The sequence below is a fragment of the Halichoerus grypus genome, chromosome 7 (genome assembly GCF_964656455.1).
Source record: "Halichoerus grypus chromosome 7, mHalGry1.hap1.1, whole genome shotgun sequence".
NCBI classification, from domain to species: Eukaryota; Metazoa; Chordata; class Mammalia; order Carnivora; family Phocidae; genus Halichoerus; species Halichoerus grypus.
This window is the reverse complement of record NC_135718.1, coordinates 127,139,855-127,153,809: the sequence shown is the minus strand read 5'-3', so window position 1 is coordinate 127,153,809 and position 13,955 is coordinate 127,139,855. Positions and strand designations below refer to the sequence as shown.

The 13,955-nt window shown below is 59.8% G+C and overlaps 1 protein-coding gene across 4 annotated transcripts in view; it reads left to right on the top strand.

Moving 5' to 3' along the window:
• The window catches only part of KIF21B (kinesin family member 21B), a 50,791-nt gene that overhangs the window by 26,504 nt on the left and 10,332 nt on the right, over window positions 1–13,955 (top strand). For 2 of the 4 annotated variants that reach the window (XR_004915618.2, XM_036086689.2), the window contains exons 16-28: window positions 275–382; window positions 874–942; window positions 1,333–1,565; window positions 1,911–2,058; window positions 2,284–2,478; window positions 2,580–2,681; window positions 7,058–7,223; window positions 7,427–7,478; window positions 7,667–7,724; window positions 8,478–8,683; window positions 8,762–8,836; window positions 10,597–10,710; window positions 12,398–12,436. Coding sequence is in view for 2 of the 4 variants with exons in the window: in XM_036086689.2 (XP_035942582.1) it covers window positions 275–382; window positions 874–942; window positions 1,333–1,565; window positions 1,911–2,058; window positions 2,284–2,478; window positions 2,580–2,681; window positions 7,058–7,223; window positions 7,427–7,478; window positions 7,667–7,724; window positions 8,478–8,683; window positions 8,762–8,836; window positions 10,597–10,710; window positions 12,398–12,436 (1,565 nt within the window). In the remaining 2 variants the exon portion in view is untranslated. The remainder of the gene's footprint in view (window positions 1–274; window positions 383–873; window positions 943–1,332; window positions 1,566–1,910; window positions 2,059–2,283; window positions 2,479–2,579; window positions 2,682–7,057; window positions 7,224–7,426; window positions 7,479–7,666; window positions 7,725–8,477; window positions 8,684–8,761; window positions 8,837–10,596; window positions 10,711–12,397; window positions 12,437–13,955) is intronic. The other 2 variants (XR_004915619.2, XM_036086690.2) reach the window with 1 other exon arrangement.

Genomic DNA, 13,955 nt, shown 5'->3' with positions numbered 1-13,955 from the left:
TTAAACCTTGCAGAGTGGTTACACCGGCACAGCTGGGCTGGCAGGAAGGCCACTCCTTCCGGCAGGTTGCCCAGGTGGTGGGGCAGCTTCAACTCCCACGGAGGAATAGGAGCAGACCCCTCGCTCCAGACCCCTGAGCCCCAAGCCAGTGCTGCCTGGCAGGCTACCGCTCCTGCCCAGCATCCTCAGAGCCAGGCCCTCCCCGAGGGTGTAGGTCCCCACTGCCCAGCCCTGCCTCACCCCTCAGCCCCACCACCACCCCTGCCCGTCCCAGGTGGCCCTGATGAAGCAGATGCGTGAGGAGCAGCAGCGGCGGCGGCTGGTGGAGACTAAGAGGAACCGGGAGATCGCTCAGCTCAAGAAGGAACAGCGGCGACAGGAGGTGAGGGGCAGCCCCTGGGGGCCGCCACCTTCCTGTGTGCCTGGCTGCCCCTCGGCTCCCACAGCCCTAAGCAGTAACAGTCACACTTGCAGCAGGACACAGCCTAGCATGGGAGGGAACAAGCACAAGAGGCTTCTGGTCCACCCCCTCTAGTGCAGGGGGGTGGGGGGAGACTCGAGACCCAGAGAGGGCAGGCCCTTGCCCAGGGTCGCCAGCAAGCCAGAGCTGGGACTGTGCAGCTCCCGGCCCTGAGCCCGCTGGTCCCGGGTTCCCTGCCGTGGTGTGGACGAGAGGCTGAGGGGATTCCCTGCACCGAGAGAACGGTCTGCACTGTGACCTCTGGGAAGGGGAGCCAAACTCGGGGTCCCATATTATCAATAAGTTTGGGCTGCACGAGAATCCACCCAAAAGCCAGGCTTTTGCCTACAGAGCTGGGCAGACCAGGCCGTGGAGCCTAAGTGCGGACCCCGACCCCGCTCTCTCACCCACAGTTTCAGATCCGAGCGCTGGAGTCCCAGAAGCGGCAGCAGGAAATGGTCCTGAGGAGGAAAACCCAGGAGGTGAGCGAGACGCTGCTCCCCTTCTCCTGAGTTCTTCCCGAGTCGGGAGGGACCAAGTCCCACCGGTGGCTCTGGCTCTGGCTTGTCACTCAGCACACAGTGGAGCAGAGCCTGTGTGAGGCCCGTTACGAGGGCCTTTCTCAACAAGAGGGCTGAGGTATGAAGGCAGGGCTGCGGGCTCTGGTCCCAGAGGCCTGAGACCTTAATGAAAAAGGTTGAAGTCTCGGGTGTTCATTTCACATCAGAGAGCCCTTGGCTCTTTCTCAGTCCCAAGCTCAGGCGAGGATGGAGCAGCCCCTGTAGCCACCCCATCTGGCACCCCCCAATTTGGGCCTTTTCACCAGTTCCAGGGCCCCCCCGCTCACTGGGTTCCTCTTTTCTCGACCCCAGGTTTCCGCACTGAGGCGCCTGGCCAAGCCCATGTCTGAGCGGGTGGCAGGGCGCGCAGGACCGAAGCCGCCCATGCTGGACTCGGGGGCCGAGGTGTCAGCGAGCACCACGTCCTCCGAGGCTGAGTCAGGGGCCCGCTCTGTCTCCAGCATCGTGCGCCAGTGGAACCGCAAGATCAACCACTTCTTGGGGGACCACGCTGCACCTGCTGTCAATGGCACCCGCCCTGCCAGGTGAGGCGGACGGGCAGGGCCAGGGAGAGGCGAGCCCGGGGGAAGTGGGGTCCTGTGACGGGTCCCCATGGCTGTCAGCTCCGGGGTGGGGGGCGTGCAGGGGCGTCCATGGAGCTGCAGAGGTTGAGAGTGCTCCTAACCAGGTGGGCAGGGAGATGGGGAAATAGGGAGTGGGAATTAAAATAAATACAACAAAATGATTTTAAAAATGCATTTTCCCCCAAAAGAACATATTATTAACAGGGCTAAATGACCGAATACATACAGAAAACCTGAAAAAAAAAAAAAAAAAAACTTTAAAAAGGGGAGTGCTCCCAACCAATTCCTTGTGTATCTGTCTCCCAGAAAGAAGTTCCAGAAGAAGGGGGCCAGCCAGAGCTTCAGTAAGGCTGCGAGGCTCAAGTGGCAGTCCCTGGAACGAAGGATCATTGACATTGTCATGCAGAGGATGACCATTGTCAACCTAGAGGCTGACATGGAGCGGCTCATCAAGGTGGGCCTGACCACAGGGAGCCCGGGGCTCCTGCCCCTGCTTCCTTGCCATCTCCCCTCCGCCAGTCCTCTGCCATGTCTGACGTCTCTGGCTCATCAGACCTCCTCATCCCCCTTCCACCCGCTCCTTGTGCCTGCTCTGGGATCCAGAGGTGCAGGGGGGCCTGAGGGAACGGTGGGCAGGGCTGGGCAGCAACCCGAGGCTTGTCCATCACCCTCCCTGCAGAAAAGGGAGGAGCTGTTCCTCCTGCAGGAGGCGCTGCGGAGGAAGCGGGAGCGGCTGCAGGCTGAGAGCCCGGAGGAGGAGAAGGGCCTGCAGGAGCTGGCCGAGGAGATCGAGGTGCTGGCAGCCAACATTGACTATATCAACGACAGCATCACCGACTGCCAGGCCACCATCGTGCAGCTGGAGGAGACCAAGGTGCCCACGGGGCCTGGCCCGGCCGGGGTGGAGGCAGGAGGGATGCAGGGGTGGGGGGGGGGCAGCCTCGGTGACAAGGGGTCCCTGCCTCTCCATCCTAGGAGGAACTGGACTCCACGGACACATCCGTGGTCATCAGCTCCTGCTCCCTGGCCGAAGCCCGCCTCCTGCTGGACAACTTCCTCAAGGCATCCATCGACAAGGTGGGCCAGCAACTCACCTCCTGGGGTGGGGGTGGGGGGCCTGCAGTCACAGGCGCCTCTGTCCTCTCCCCTCGTAGGGAAGCCCACGGGCCTGGCTCCTAAGCACGTCACTTACAGGCTAGAGCGACCTGCCTCACCTCCCAGCCTCTGATTCTGAAGCTCTAAAGCTGGGGCGGTGACAACAGGCTCCTCGCTTGCTCTCTCGCAAGGTGATGCATGCCAGTGGTTGGCACGGTGCTTGTCACATAGCAGGGCCTCCCTTAGAAGTGACCCTACGTGTCTGGTCCAGGCCCGTCCCCAGCAGGGCTCGAGGGTGTTGGGAGAAGTGTGTATGTTGGGGCTGGGGCCGCGGGAAACAGACAGACCACGTTCCACTCAGGAAGGTTTACACTGGAACCTCGGATGTCCCTTGGCATGTCCTGGGCTCCTGTCCTCTCTCCCTGACAGCGGGCCAGAGGATGTGCCACCTTCCCGCTGGGGCCTGTTGTCTTTGGGGACAGACACCACATAGTATGCATGCAGCGTAACCGGCAAGGGGGCCGGGGAGACTCACCCCGTCGGGGGGAAGCTCCTGGCTCTACTCCATGTTACAGGGGACTGTGTTATCTGTCTGCCAGCGCTACCACAGACTGGGGTCCAAGCAGCGCAGATTGATTTTCTCAGTTCCGAGCTACAAGTCCGACATTAAGGGTGTCGGCAGGACTGGTTGCTTCTGAGGCCTTTCTCCTCGGTTTGTAAAGGACTGCCTTCTCGCTTCACGCTGTGTTCCCTCTGTATGTGCCTGTGTCCTAACTTCTTCTAAGGCCACCAGTGATATTGGATTAGGGCCAACCCTAAAAACCCCATTTTAGCATAATTACCTCTTTCAAGATCCTATCTCCAAATATAGTCACATTCTGAGGTACTGGAGGTTAGAGTGTCAACATAGGAATTTGGGAGGGTGGGGACACAGTTCATCCCATAACAAGGAAGTGTAGCCTAAGGCGACCTCCACTAACGTGTGGACGTGAGGAAAGTTAAGGAGGGTGGGGACCACGTCTCTGGTCTGGGGCAGGGATGAGGGTGATGTCGGGGAGTTAGCCTGGCTCTGGGGCAGGTTCGAGGGTGATGTGTGGGAGTTAGCCCGGCTCTGGGGCAGGTTCGAGGGTGATGTTGGGGAGTTAGCCTGGCTCTGGGGCAGGTTCGAGGGTGATGTGTGGGAGTTAGCCCGGCTCTGGGGCATGTATGAGGGTGATGCCGGGGAGTTAGCCCGGCTCTGGGGCAGGTTCAAGGGTGATGTTGGGGAGTTAGCCCGGCTCTGGGCCATGTATGAGGGTGATGCCGGGGAGTTAGCCCGGCTCTGGGGCAGGTTCAAGGGTGATGCCAGGGAGTTAGCCCGGCTCTGGGGCAGGTTCAAGGGTGATGTTGGGGAGTTAGCCCGGCTCTGGGGCATGTATGAGGGTGATGCCGGGGAGTTAGCCCGGCTCTGGGGCGGGTTCGAGGGTGATGTTGGGGAGTTAGCCCGGCTCTGGGGCAGGTTCAAGGGTGATGTTGGGGAGTTAGCCCAGTTCTGGGGCAGGTACGAGGGTGATGTCAGGGAGTTAGCCCGGCTCTGGGGCAGGTTCGAGGGTGATGTTGGGGAGTTAGCCCGGCTCTGGGGCAGGTTCAAGGGTGATGTTGGGGAGTTAGCCCAGTTCTGGGGCAGGTACGAGGGTGATGTCAGGGAGTTAGCCCGGCTCTGGGGCAGGTTCGAGGGTGATGTTGGGGAGTTAGCCCAGTTCTGGGGCAGGTACGAGGGTGATGTCGGGGAGTTAGCCCGGCTCTGGGGCAGGGACGAGGGTGATGTCGGGGAGTTAGCCCGGCTCTGGGGCAGGTTCGAGGGTGATGTCGGGGAGTTAGCCCAGTTCTGGGGTAGGTTCGAGGGTGATGTCGGGGAGTTAGCCCGGCTCTGGGGCAGGTTCGAGGGTGATGTCAGGGAGTTAGCCCGGCTCTGGGGCAGGTTCGAGGGTGATGTCGGGGAGTTAGCCCGGCTCTGGGGCAGGTTCGAGGGTGATGTGTGGGAGTTAGCCCAGTTCTGGGGCAGGTTCGAGGGTGATGTCGGGGAGTTAGCCCGGCTCTGGGGCAGGTGCGAGGGTGATGTGTGGGAGTTAGCCCGGCTCTGGGGCAGGTACGAGGGTGATGTCGGGGAGTTAGCCCGGCTCTGGGGCAGGTTCGAGGGTGATGTGTGGGAGTTAGCCCGGCTCTGGGGCAGGTTCGAGGGTGATGTCGGGGAGTTAGCCCGGCTCTGGGGCAGGTTCGAGGGTGATGTCGGGGAGTTAGCCCGGCTCTGGGGCAGGGACGAGGGTGATGTCGGGGAGTTAGCCCGGCTCTGGGGCAGGTTCGAGGGTGATGTCGGGGAGTTAGCCCGGCTCTGGGGCAGGTACGAGGGTGATGTGTGGGAGTTAGCCCAGTTCTGGGGCAGGTTCGAGGGTGATGTGTGGGAGTTAGCCCGGCTCTGGGGCAGGTTCGAGGGTGATGTGTGGGATTTAGCCCGGCTCTGGGGCAGGTTCGAGGGCGATGTCGGGGAGTTAGCCCGGCTCTGGGGTAGGATCGAGGGTGATGTCGGGGAGTTAGCCCAGTTCTGGGGCAGGTTCGAGGGTGATGTTGGGGAGTTAGCCCGGCTCTGGGGCAGGTTCGAGGGTGATGTTGGGGAGTTAGCCCGGCTCTGGGGCAGGTTCGAGGGTGATGTGTGGGAGTTAGCCCGGCTCTGGGGCAGGTTCGAGAGTGATGTTGGGGAGTTAGCCCGGCTCTGGGGCAGGGACGAGGGTGATGTGTGGGAGTTAGCCCGGCTCTGGGGCAGGGACGAGGGTGATGTGTGGGAGTTAGCCCGGCTCTGGGGCAGGTTCGAGGGTGATGTTGGGGAGTTAGACCAGCTCTGGGGCAGGGACGAGGGTGATGTTGGGGAGTTAGCCCAGTTCTGGGGCAGCTACAAGGGTGATGTGTGGGAGTTAGCCCGGCTCTGGGGCAGGTTCGAGGGTGATGTTGGGGAGTTAGACAAGCTCTGGGGTAGGTTCGAGCGTGATGTTGGGGAGTTAGCCCAGCTCTGGGGCAGGTTCGAGGGTGATGTTGGGGAGTTAGACCAGCTCTGGGGCAGGTTCGAGGGTGATGTTGGGGAGTTAGCCCGGCTCTGGGGCAGGTACGAGGGTGATGTCGGGGAGTTAGCCCAGTTCTGGGGCAGGTTCGAGGATGATGTTGGGGAGTTAGCCCAGCTCTGGGGCAGGTACGAGGGTGATGTTGGGGTGTTAGCCCAGCTCTGGGGCAGGTACGAGGGTGATGTCGGGGAGTTAGCCCAGTTCTGGGGCAGGTTCGAGGGTGATGTTGGAGAGTTAGCCCAGCTCTGGGGCAGGTACGAGGGTGATGTGTGGGAGTTAGCCCGGCTCTGGGGCAGGTACGAGGGTGATGTCGGGGAGTTAGCCCAGTTCTGGGGCAGGTTCGAGGGTGATGTTGGGGAGTTAGCCCGGCTCTGGGGCAGGTACGAGGGTGATGTGTGGGAGTTAGCCCGGTTCTGGGGCAGGTTCGAGGGTGATGTCGGGGAGTTAGCCCGGCCCTGGGGCAGGTACGAGGGTGATGTTGGGGAGTTAGCCCAGTTCTGGGGCAGGTTCGAGGGTGATGTTGGAGAGTTAGCCCAGCTCTGGGGCAGGTACGAGGGTGATGTGTGGGAGTTAGCCCGGCTCTGGGGCAGGTACGAGGGTGATGTCGGGGAGTTAGCCCAGTTCTGGGGCAGGTTCGAGGGTGATGTTGGGGAGTTAGCCCGGCTCTGGGGCAGGTACGAGGGTGATGTCGGGGAGTTAGCCCAGTTCTGGGGCAGGTTCGAGGGTGATGTCGGGGACTTAGCCCAGCTCTGGGGCAGGTACGAGGGTGATGTGTGGGAGTTAGCCCGGCTCTGGGGCAGGTACGAGGGTGATGTCGGGGAGTTAGCCCAGTTCTGGGGCAGGTTCGAGGGTGATGTTGGAGAGTTAGCCCAGCTCTGGGGCAGGTACGAGGGTGATGTGTGGGAGTTAGCCCGGCTCTGGGGCAGGTACGAGGGTGATGTCAGGGAGTTAGCCCAGTTCTGGGGCAGGTTCGAGGGTGATGTCGGGGAGTTAGCCCAGCTCTGGGGCAGGTTCGAGGGTGATGTTGGGGAGTTAGACCAGCTCTGGGGCAGGTTCGAGGGTGATGTTGGGGACTTAGCCCGGCTCTGGGGCAGGTACGAGGGTGATGTCGGGGACTTAGCCCGGCTCTGGGGCAGGTTCGAGGGTGGTGTTGGGGAGGGGCACCCCCCAGGGTGTCACGGGAACAGGTTGTGTGGGGGTGGAGATGTGGGTGCTCACAATCCCAGGCTGGGGAGGGCGACCTCAGGCCTGGCTCTCCGCCCCCAGGGGCTACAAGTGGCACAGAAGGAGGCCCAGATCCGGCTGCTGGAGGGACGGCTGAGGCAGACAGACATAGCAGGTTCTTCTCAGAACCACCTGCTCCTGGATGCCCTACGAGAGAAGGCGGAGGCGCACCCAGAGCTGCAGGCCCTCATCTACAACGTGCAGCAGGGTATGGTGGCTGCGGGCAGAGGCCTCGAGGCTCCTGGGTTCTCCCAGTGCTCCCTAGCTCCAACCCCTGGGGGGACCCTCCCCTCCCCAGAACTCCCTCAGGAGCCCCAGTCTGATGCCAGTGGATGAGATGTGGGAGGAGGCCACCCCCTCTCCCCTCACTCTGTTGGGGCCTCTCAACCCTCCTCCCTCCTCCCTCCCCAGAGAATGGCTACGCCAGCACGGATGAGGAGATCTCAGAGTTCTCTGAGGGGAGGTGAGTTTCCAAGGCGAGAGGGAGAGGTCAGCTCACAGAGCATGAACCTGGGGCTGGGGGTGGCGGGTTGCCGTAGGGTCCCAGGGCTAAGCCTAGATTTGGGGGCTCTTTGAAACCCACGAGTCTAAGGCTCAGAGAGCCAGAGCATAGGCTCTCAGGATCCTGAACTCCCTCTGCTTCTTCCTTAGCTTCTCCCAGTCATTCACCATGAAAGGTTCCACCAGCCATGATGATTTCAAGTTCAAGGTGAGTACCATGGGAAGGCAGATGGTAGGCTGCAGCAGGGCCAGTCTCCCCACAGCCTGGTCTCCACCTTCCTGTGCCTCTGCCCTCACCTCCCTGCCCTGACCCAGTATTGCCTCCATCTGGGATGGAGGTGCCCTGGCTGGAACTGGGAGGTGCCCAGATACGTAACCGGTTATAACCCATTCTTTTTGAGGTGTGTGGAAGGTGGGAGGAATGGCTGGAGTCACTGCCTAGTGATGTCACCAGAGCCAGAGGCCCTGCTTTCAAAAATCTCCGCATTCCCCACCTAAGACTCTGCCTCATGCTCTGGGTCAAAGACTAAGTCTAGACCTTTAGTTAATTCTGCATGCAGATTACTGATCCAACAGTATGGGAGTCAACACTGGGGTAGTTCACCCGCCAACGAGGGATCAGTTATTAGTCTGAACTAAGAAACAGGATTTATTAAACAGAGAAGGGTGGGGGGGAAGAGTGAATTGTGCATAGTTTTTGGATAAACTGATTAGGTGGTGACCAGCAAAGAGGTCAGTCTGAGCATTCTTTGTGTGCAGAATCTGAAGAAGGGCAGTAAAACCCTTTTAGTTGCTTTGGCTTCTCTAGAAGCCTCGAGAGAGGGTCTCTGGGTGCTATTCTCCTGGATCTTCCATCAGTGGTTCTACCACAGGCCAAGAGGCATTATTTCCTTCATTAGAATTCCCCTGGCCCCCCTTTACGTTTGGGCAAGTTGGTTCACCATAGTCCTTCCATTCCCAGGGTGAGCCCAAGCTGTCTGCCCAAATGAAGGCTGTGTCAGCCGAGTGCCTGGGTCCCCCGCTGGATATCTCCACCAAGAACATCACCAAGTCCCTGGCCTCCCTTGTTGAGATCAAAGAGAACGGAGTGGGCTTCTCCATCCGAGACCCCTACTACCGGGACAAGGTCTCGCGCACTATCAGCCTGCCCACCAGAGGCAGCACTTTGTAAGGAGGGGAGCCGGGGGTGTGGGTCAGGGTGGGCAGGGAGTCAGGTCTGGGCCTCACAGGACCCTTCTGTTCTAGCCCCCGGCAGTCTAGAGGCACGGAGACATCCCCTCTGACCCGAAGGAAGTCGTATGACCGAGGGCAGCCCATCAGGTGAGAGCATGTTTCCGAACCTACACCAGAGTCACGGCCATCCTGGGGTGCATGAGTCGCTGTGATGTTCTACTCCGGAGGTCATCGTGCCTACTTTAATCCGGGCCAGTATCACTAAGTCATTCCGCTCCCTCCAGTGATCCCTTCCCCATCTTGTCAGGCATGGGCTCAGGAAACATAATCTCCATAAGCACCTTGAACTGGATGGCTAAGCCCGCTGCCAAAAACTGTTGGCTGATGTGGGCTCAATGTTGGTGGCTTTGTAGTGGCTTAAACTAGTCATCGTGCTGATGTGCTTCAGCTCCTTTTCATGACCAGGGGTCCTTGGGAGGCCTCAGCCCTTTCTAAGTTCTTGTCATGTGAGAAGAGTGTAGATGTTTAAAGAAAAACCAGGAGATGATTGCAGAACAGTGGACCAGTCTCTAATTGGTCAGCCACACATAGGACCAGGACCCACAGAGCTTCTTCAGATCACCAGATGCCTCCTAGGGTCATCTGGTCCATGCACTTAATTTTCAGAGAGGTTCGATGGCTTTCTCCAGGTCCCACAACTAAGTAGTAACAGAGCAGGGGCTCAAGATGACCTCTTGCCGCCTGACCTGGTGGGAGGCAGGAGGACTTGCTCAGGCTACCAGGCCTCCCTCCTATCCGAAGCCTGGACAGATGCCCATGCCCGTGGCTTGCGGTGGGGGCCTTTGGTGGGGAGGAGTTGCATAGATAGCCGTATACTTGGGACCTCGTAGACCATCACTTCACCCGTGAACTGAGAGAACACACTTCAGCTGCAGTCTGAGAGACTTAGGCTGAACTCATGAAGACTCTTCAAAGGAAGGGAGGCTTTAGGCCAAACCTGACAACAACTTTCCGAAGAGAGGGCTGTTGCGCTATTGGAATGGGGTGGTGCAACGAAGTCTTTGACTCTTCCATGTTGATACAGTGAATCCTCAGTATTCACAGTACTTATGTTCTTATCAAGCTACTGTGAACACTGAATTAGCAGATACGGAACCACTACTCCTGGGGAAGTATGGGCTTAGGTTCCTGAGAGCTCCTGGTCACAACAGTTCATCTGCCAATCAATACAGAACTTTGCTCTATGTGTGTTTCTGTTTAAAGGCACCTTAGTTAATATATATTGTTGATTCATTAACATTGAACTCGTAGCCAACAGCATCACAACTCATTCCTGGATGAAGCTTTTCTAACACATGTATTTTCTCCATAAGACCCAGCACAGCCTTCATGGGCTTAGACACGTGCCAGACAGCCCTTCGGCACTATGCTTTGGGGGCGTTTTTTAAACAGTGAATCACCAGTGAAAAGCACAAAAATGCAAAAAACATGACCCTAAATAGACCACAGGAAGGCCAGTTGTTGACAGCATGAGAGCAGGCGGGCAGAGCGTCGCCTCATTTGACCTCCACTGGGAACGTGTGCATATGGGGACTTGGATTTTTCGCTGCTCTGCTCAATGTCTGGGAATGACCCCCAAAGCACTGTGAGAGTTAATTTGGGATTACTAATACACTGTAATGAGCAGGTGAATTCCCAAGTATGGCATCCATGACTAACGACGACGGGCTGTCTCCGAACAGCATCCGGGAGCTGAATCCGGAGCTGGGCTCTCAGATTGCTGCAGAGCAGGCCCTGCCCTGTGGGCCTTCCAACCCCGGACAGAAGGTGGTGCTGGAAGCACTGTGCGGGTGTGAGCCTGTGGGGGTTTGCTCACTCACAGATGCTGCTCTGTCCCTGCTCACCAGGTCCACGGATGTGGGATTCACGCCGCCCTCGTCCCCTCCTACTCGGCCCCGCAACGACCGGAACGTCTTTTCTCGTCTCACCAGTAATCAGAGCCAAGGCTCAGCACTGGACAAGTAAGAGCCAGGACGGGCCGGGGAGGGTGTGGATGAGGTGGGCTGATCCTTGCCACGGCAGGGCTGGGGCAGCCGGGCGGCCCCTAACCACGCTGTCCCAGCCTCTCTGAGAGATGAGGCTCTGAAGCGCCCCTGTGGGCATCTCTGCCCTTTCTGTTCTAACCGTGGACCCTTCCTTCCCCCCAGCATGCTGGGACCTCAGGAGAGGGCAAGAAGGAAGCCACAGGGATGGGGGGCAGGCAGGTGGGGATGTGCGTGCAGGTCAGGCCCCCCACAGGGACTCACTAACTGAGCCTTGAATCCTCCTCTGCTGCTTCTTTGACTCTTGGATTTTTCTCTGAAACCCCTTCCTTCAACTTCAGCCACTCCCTCCCTGCCACAGATGCTCAGATGAGGCCCCAGGGGCCCTTCTGTCCCGGCAGAAAGGGACCCCCTATTGCCTTTGTGCGGCAGGGTCGGCCCAGCTGTAAGTACAGCTCCTGTCGGGCCACTGTGACCACGGAGAGTACAGCGGGGGTTAAGGGCAGTCCCGTGAATTCAGAAGGCACTTCGTTGTGCATCCTGCTTTCGTATATGTGATTCGTGTGGACTGCACATCAGCCATGAGAACTGTCTTCCCTATTTTACAGAAGAGGAAATGAGGCTTAAAGAGGCCCAAGGACATTCATTCACCTAGAAATTGGAGGACTTGGGCCCAGAACCCGGGGCTTCTGACCTGCTCCATCATACGTTCCTAACAGTGGGACTCTGCCTTGGGAGAGGGGGTATCCTAGCCTCCATATGCTCCCCTCCATGCTCCCTACACTCTGGACCCCGCTCTGGCCCTCTCCCACTCTCTGCAGCCTCCGAGAGGGCTCCTCTCTTGGCTCCCTAAAAGTTTCTCTACCCTGGCAGGGAGGAGGGGTGCAGTGCTGTTGTTCCGGGGAGCCTAGGCTAGAAAGTGCCAGTTCCTGCAGCTGGCACCTGACATCAGCCCTTCCCCACAGAGACATCTCCGGCTCGGTCAAAATACTGCTCCCTCCCCAGACCCACCTTGGCTCAGTCCCCATTTCGGGAGGAGGGTACCAAACCTGGACCATGCCAACCAGGGCACCGCCCGCCCACCATATGTTTGCAATCAATAGGTCCCTTTTCTGGAAGCATTGAGGTGGGACTCTGGCCCTTCCGGCCTAGTGGTCCTCTCCAGTGGGCCAGGTCTTGGGGCCCATGTGTGGTGCAGGCCCAGCTCCTAGGTATAGCCCAGTGGGCTTGCTGGGGACAGTCCCTGAGGAATGGCTGGAAGGAGTCAGCTCCTGGGGAGAAGTAGGAGCAGGCATGGCTTCCTTTGGCCTCAGGCATGTAGGAGCATTGCTGGGGCAGGGCAGGGTGCCCCCAGCTCGTACGATGGGGCAGCCAGGGGCTTGGAACCAGCCAACGGCCCACGAACTGAGACGTCTCTCCGGAGTGTGGGGCTGGCACTCCCACATCTCCCGTGGTCCCCTCCTCACTCCTACCCTGGTAGCCGAGGGACCCCCGCCCCTCCCCACCTCCTCTCCTGCTGTCCCTTAGCGCCCTGACCCTCTGCGTCTCCCTGCTGCCCTCGAAGAGAATAACCTGCCCTCTGACCTCCCACGCTGCTGCTGCCTCTGCCGTCCCTTCGTGTGTTTTCCTCTCTCCCCTAATCCAGCTAATTTTCTGCCCTCCCCAGGTCTGATGACAGCGACTCCTCTTTGTCGGAGGTCCTGAGGTACACACAGAATGTCTCCCGTGTTGGCTCCCCAGCTCTCACTCTCTACTCCCCCCTCTCTGCCTCTTGCTGCACAGCCCCTCCCGCCTGCACACCCGAGTCCTCAGCATGCGGCCCTCCTCCCTGGCCTGCCTCCCCCCCCCCCCCCCCCGCCGTGGTTCCTCCCTCTCAGGGTCGCCGTGTGGCCTCACACTGGCCAGGCCCGGCTGGAGCTGGGCGCTTGGGGAGGGGCGCACAGTTGCTTGCCACAGACGCTGTTCTCTTGTCACCTGGGCAGGGAGGGGGAGAGCATGGGAGCCTGGGGGGGGCTGGGGCTGGGACTGAGCTCCGCGGAGGGCTTGGGGTGAGGGGCAGGGGTGCGGACAAGCCTGGGGGCCTGCGGGGCCCAGCTGGCTGGGTGCTGGTGGCTGCATCCTTGTGACTTGCTCAGCTTGTGCCGGTCAGGTGTGCTTTTTCAGCTCCTCTGGGAGGAGCATCGAGGGGGCGGGCCTGCTGCCCACATCCCCCGGGCACGTGGCCCCGGAGCGCCAGGAGACCTCCTCCCTTCCCAGCTTTTGGGATGAGCAGAGGACGGTTTCCCCAGCCACCCCAGCACAGCACCCCACCGCGAGGAGTGGGTCGGCGCTGGGCTCAGAGCTGTCTCCAGCTCGCGCACGGTGCCCACTGCTCAGCGCGCCTCCTGGCCTGGCTGTTGACGTTTTTGCAAACCTGCCTCCGGGCAGCAAGGCTTCGCCAGCACCAGAAGCCAGCCAGCTTCCCAGCCTCCGTCAGGGAGGAGGGTTAGCCTGGTGATGAACTTCCCACAGCAGTCCGGGCTCTTTCCACCGCCACACAGCAGAGTCGGAAGCGGGGAGCTGGGGCAGCTCGGGGGTGGGTCACTTGCGTGTGACATCTAACTGACTGCTGGCCTGGCAGGGGGCCTGGCTGCGTCTGTGGGGGCTGTGAGAAGCACTATGGGTGGGACACTGGTCATTTCAGCAGAGCGGAGGCCACAGAATCAGTGTCAGGAACAGCATTCTCTTTGGGAAAGAACTAGAACATATTTTCAGACCTGCACATAATTTGGCCAGGGCCTCATTCCAAAAGAACCTCACTGAGAAAAGATCATTCCCCAGAACCTCCAGGAGGCCGATGTAACACAATCCTCCTACTCGCTGAGGACAAGCCTCATTCTCCCTCCCAGAGTGTTCATGGGAAGCCAGGAGGTGCTTTCCCATGTGCATATGGCCTCATTCCCTAGGGGACCCTGGACGTCCCTAACTCAGAGCTGAGCTGGGGGCCCCTAAAGGGACTTCGGCCTTTGTAAGTGACAGCCACGGGTCTGACCGTGCAGGTCCCGAAGGGGTTCATGTGTTGGGGGAGTGTATGTGTATGTCTCTGCTGGGGAGGGGCCAGCCCCAGAAGAAGTCGCCGACGGATGGATACACTGGCACGGAGGGGCTGGGAGGCTGACAGCCTGAGCATGCTCCCTCCCTGCACCCCTCGCCTCGCCCCTTCCATCACAGCAGCAGGGAGGAGC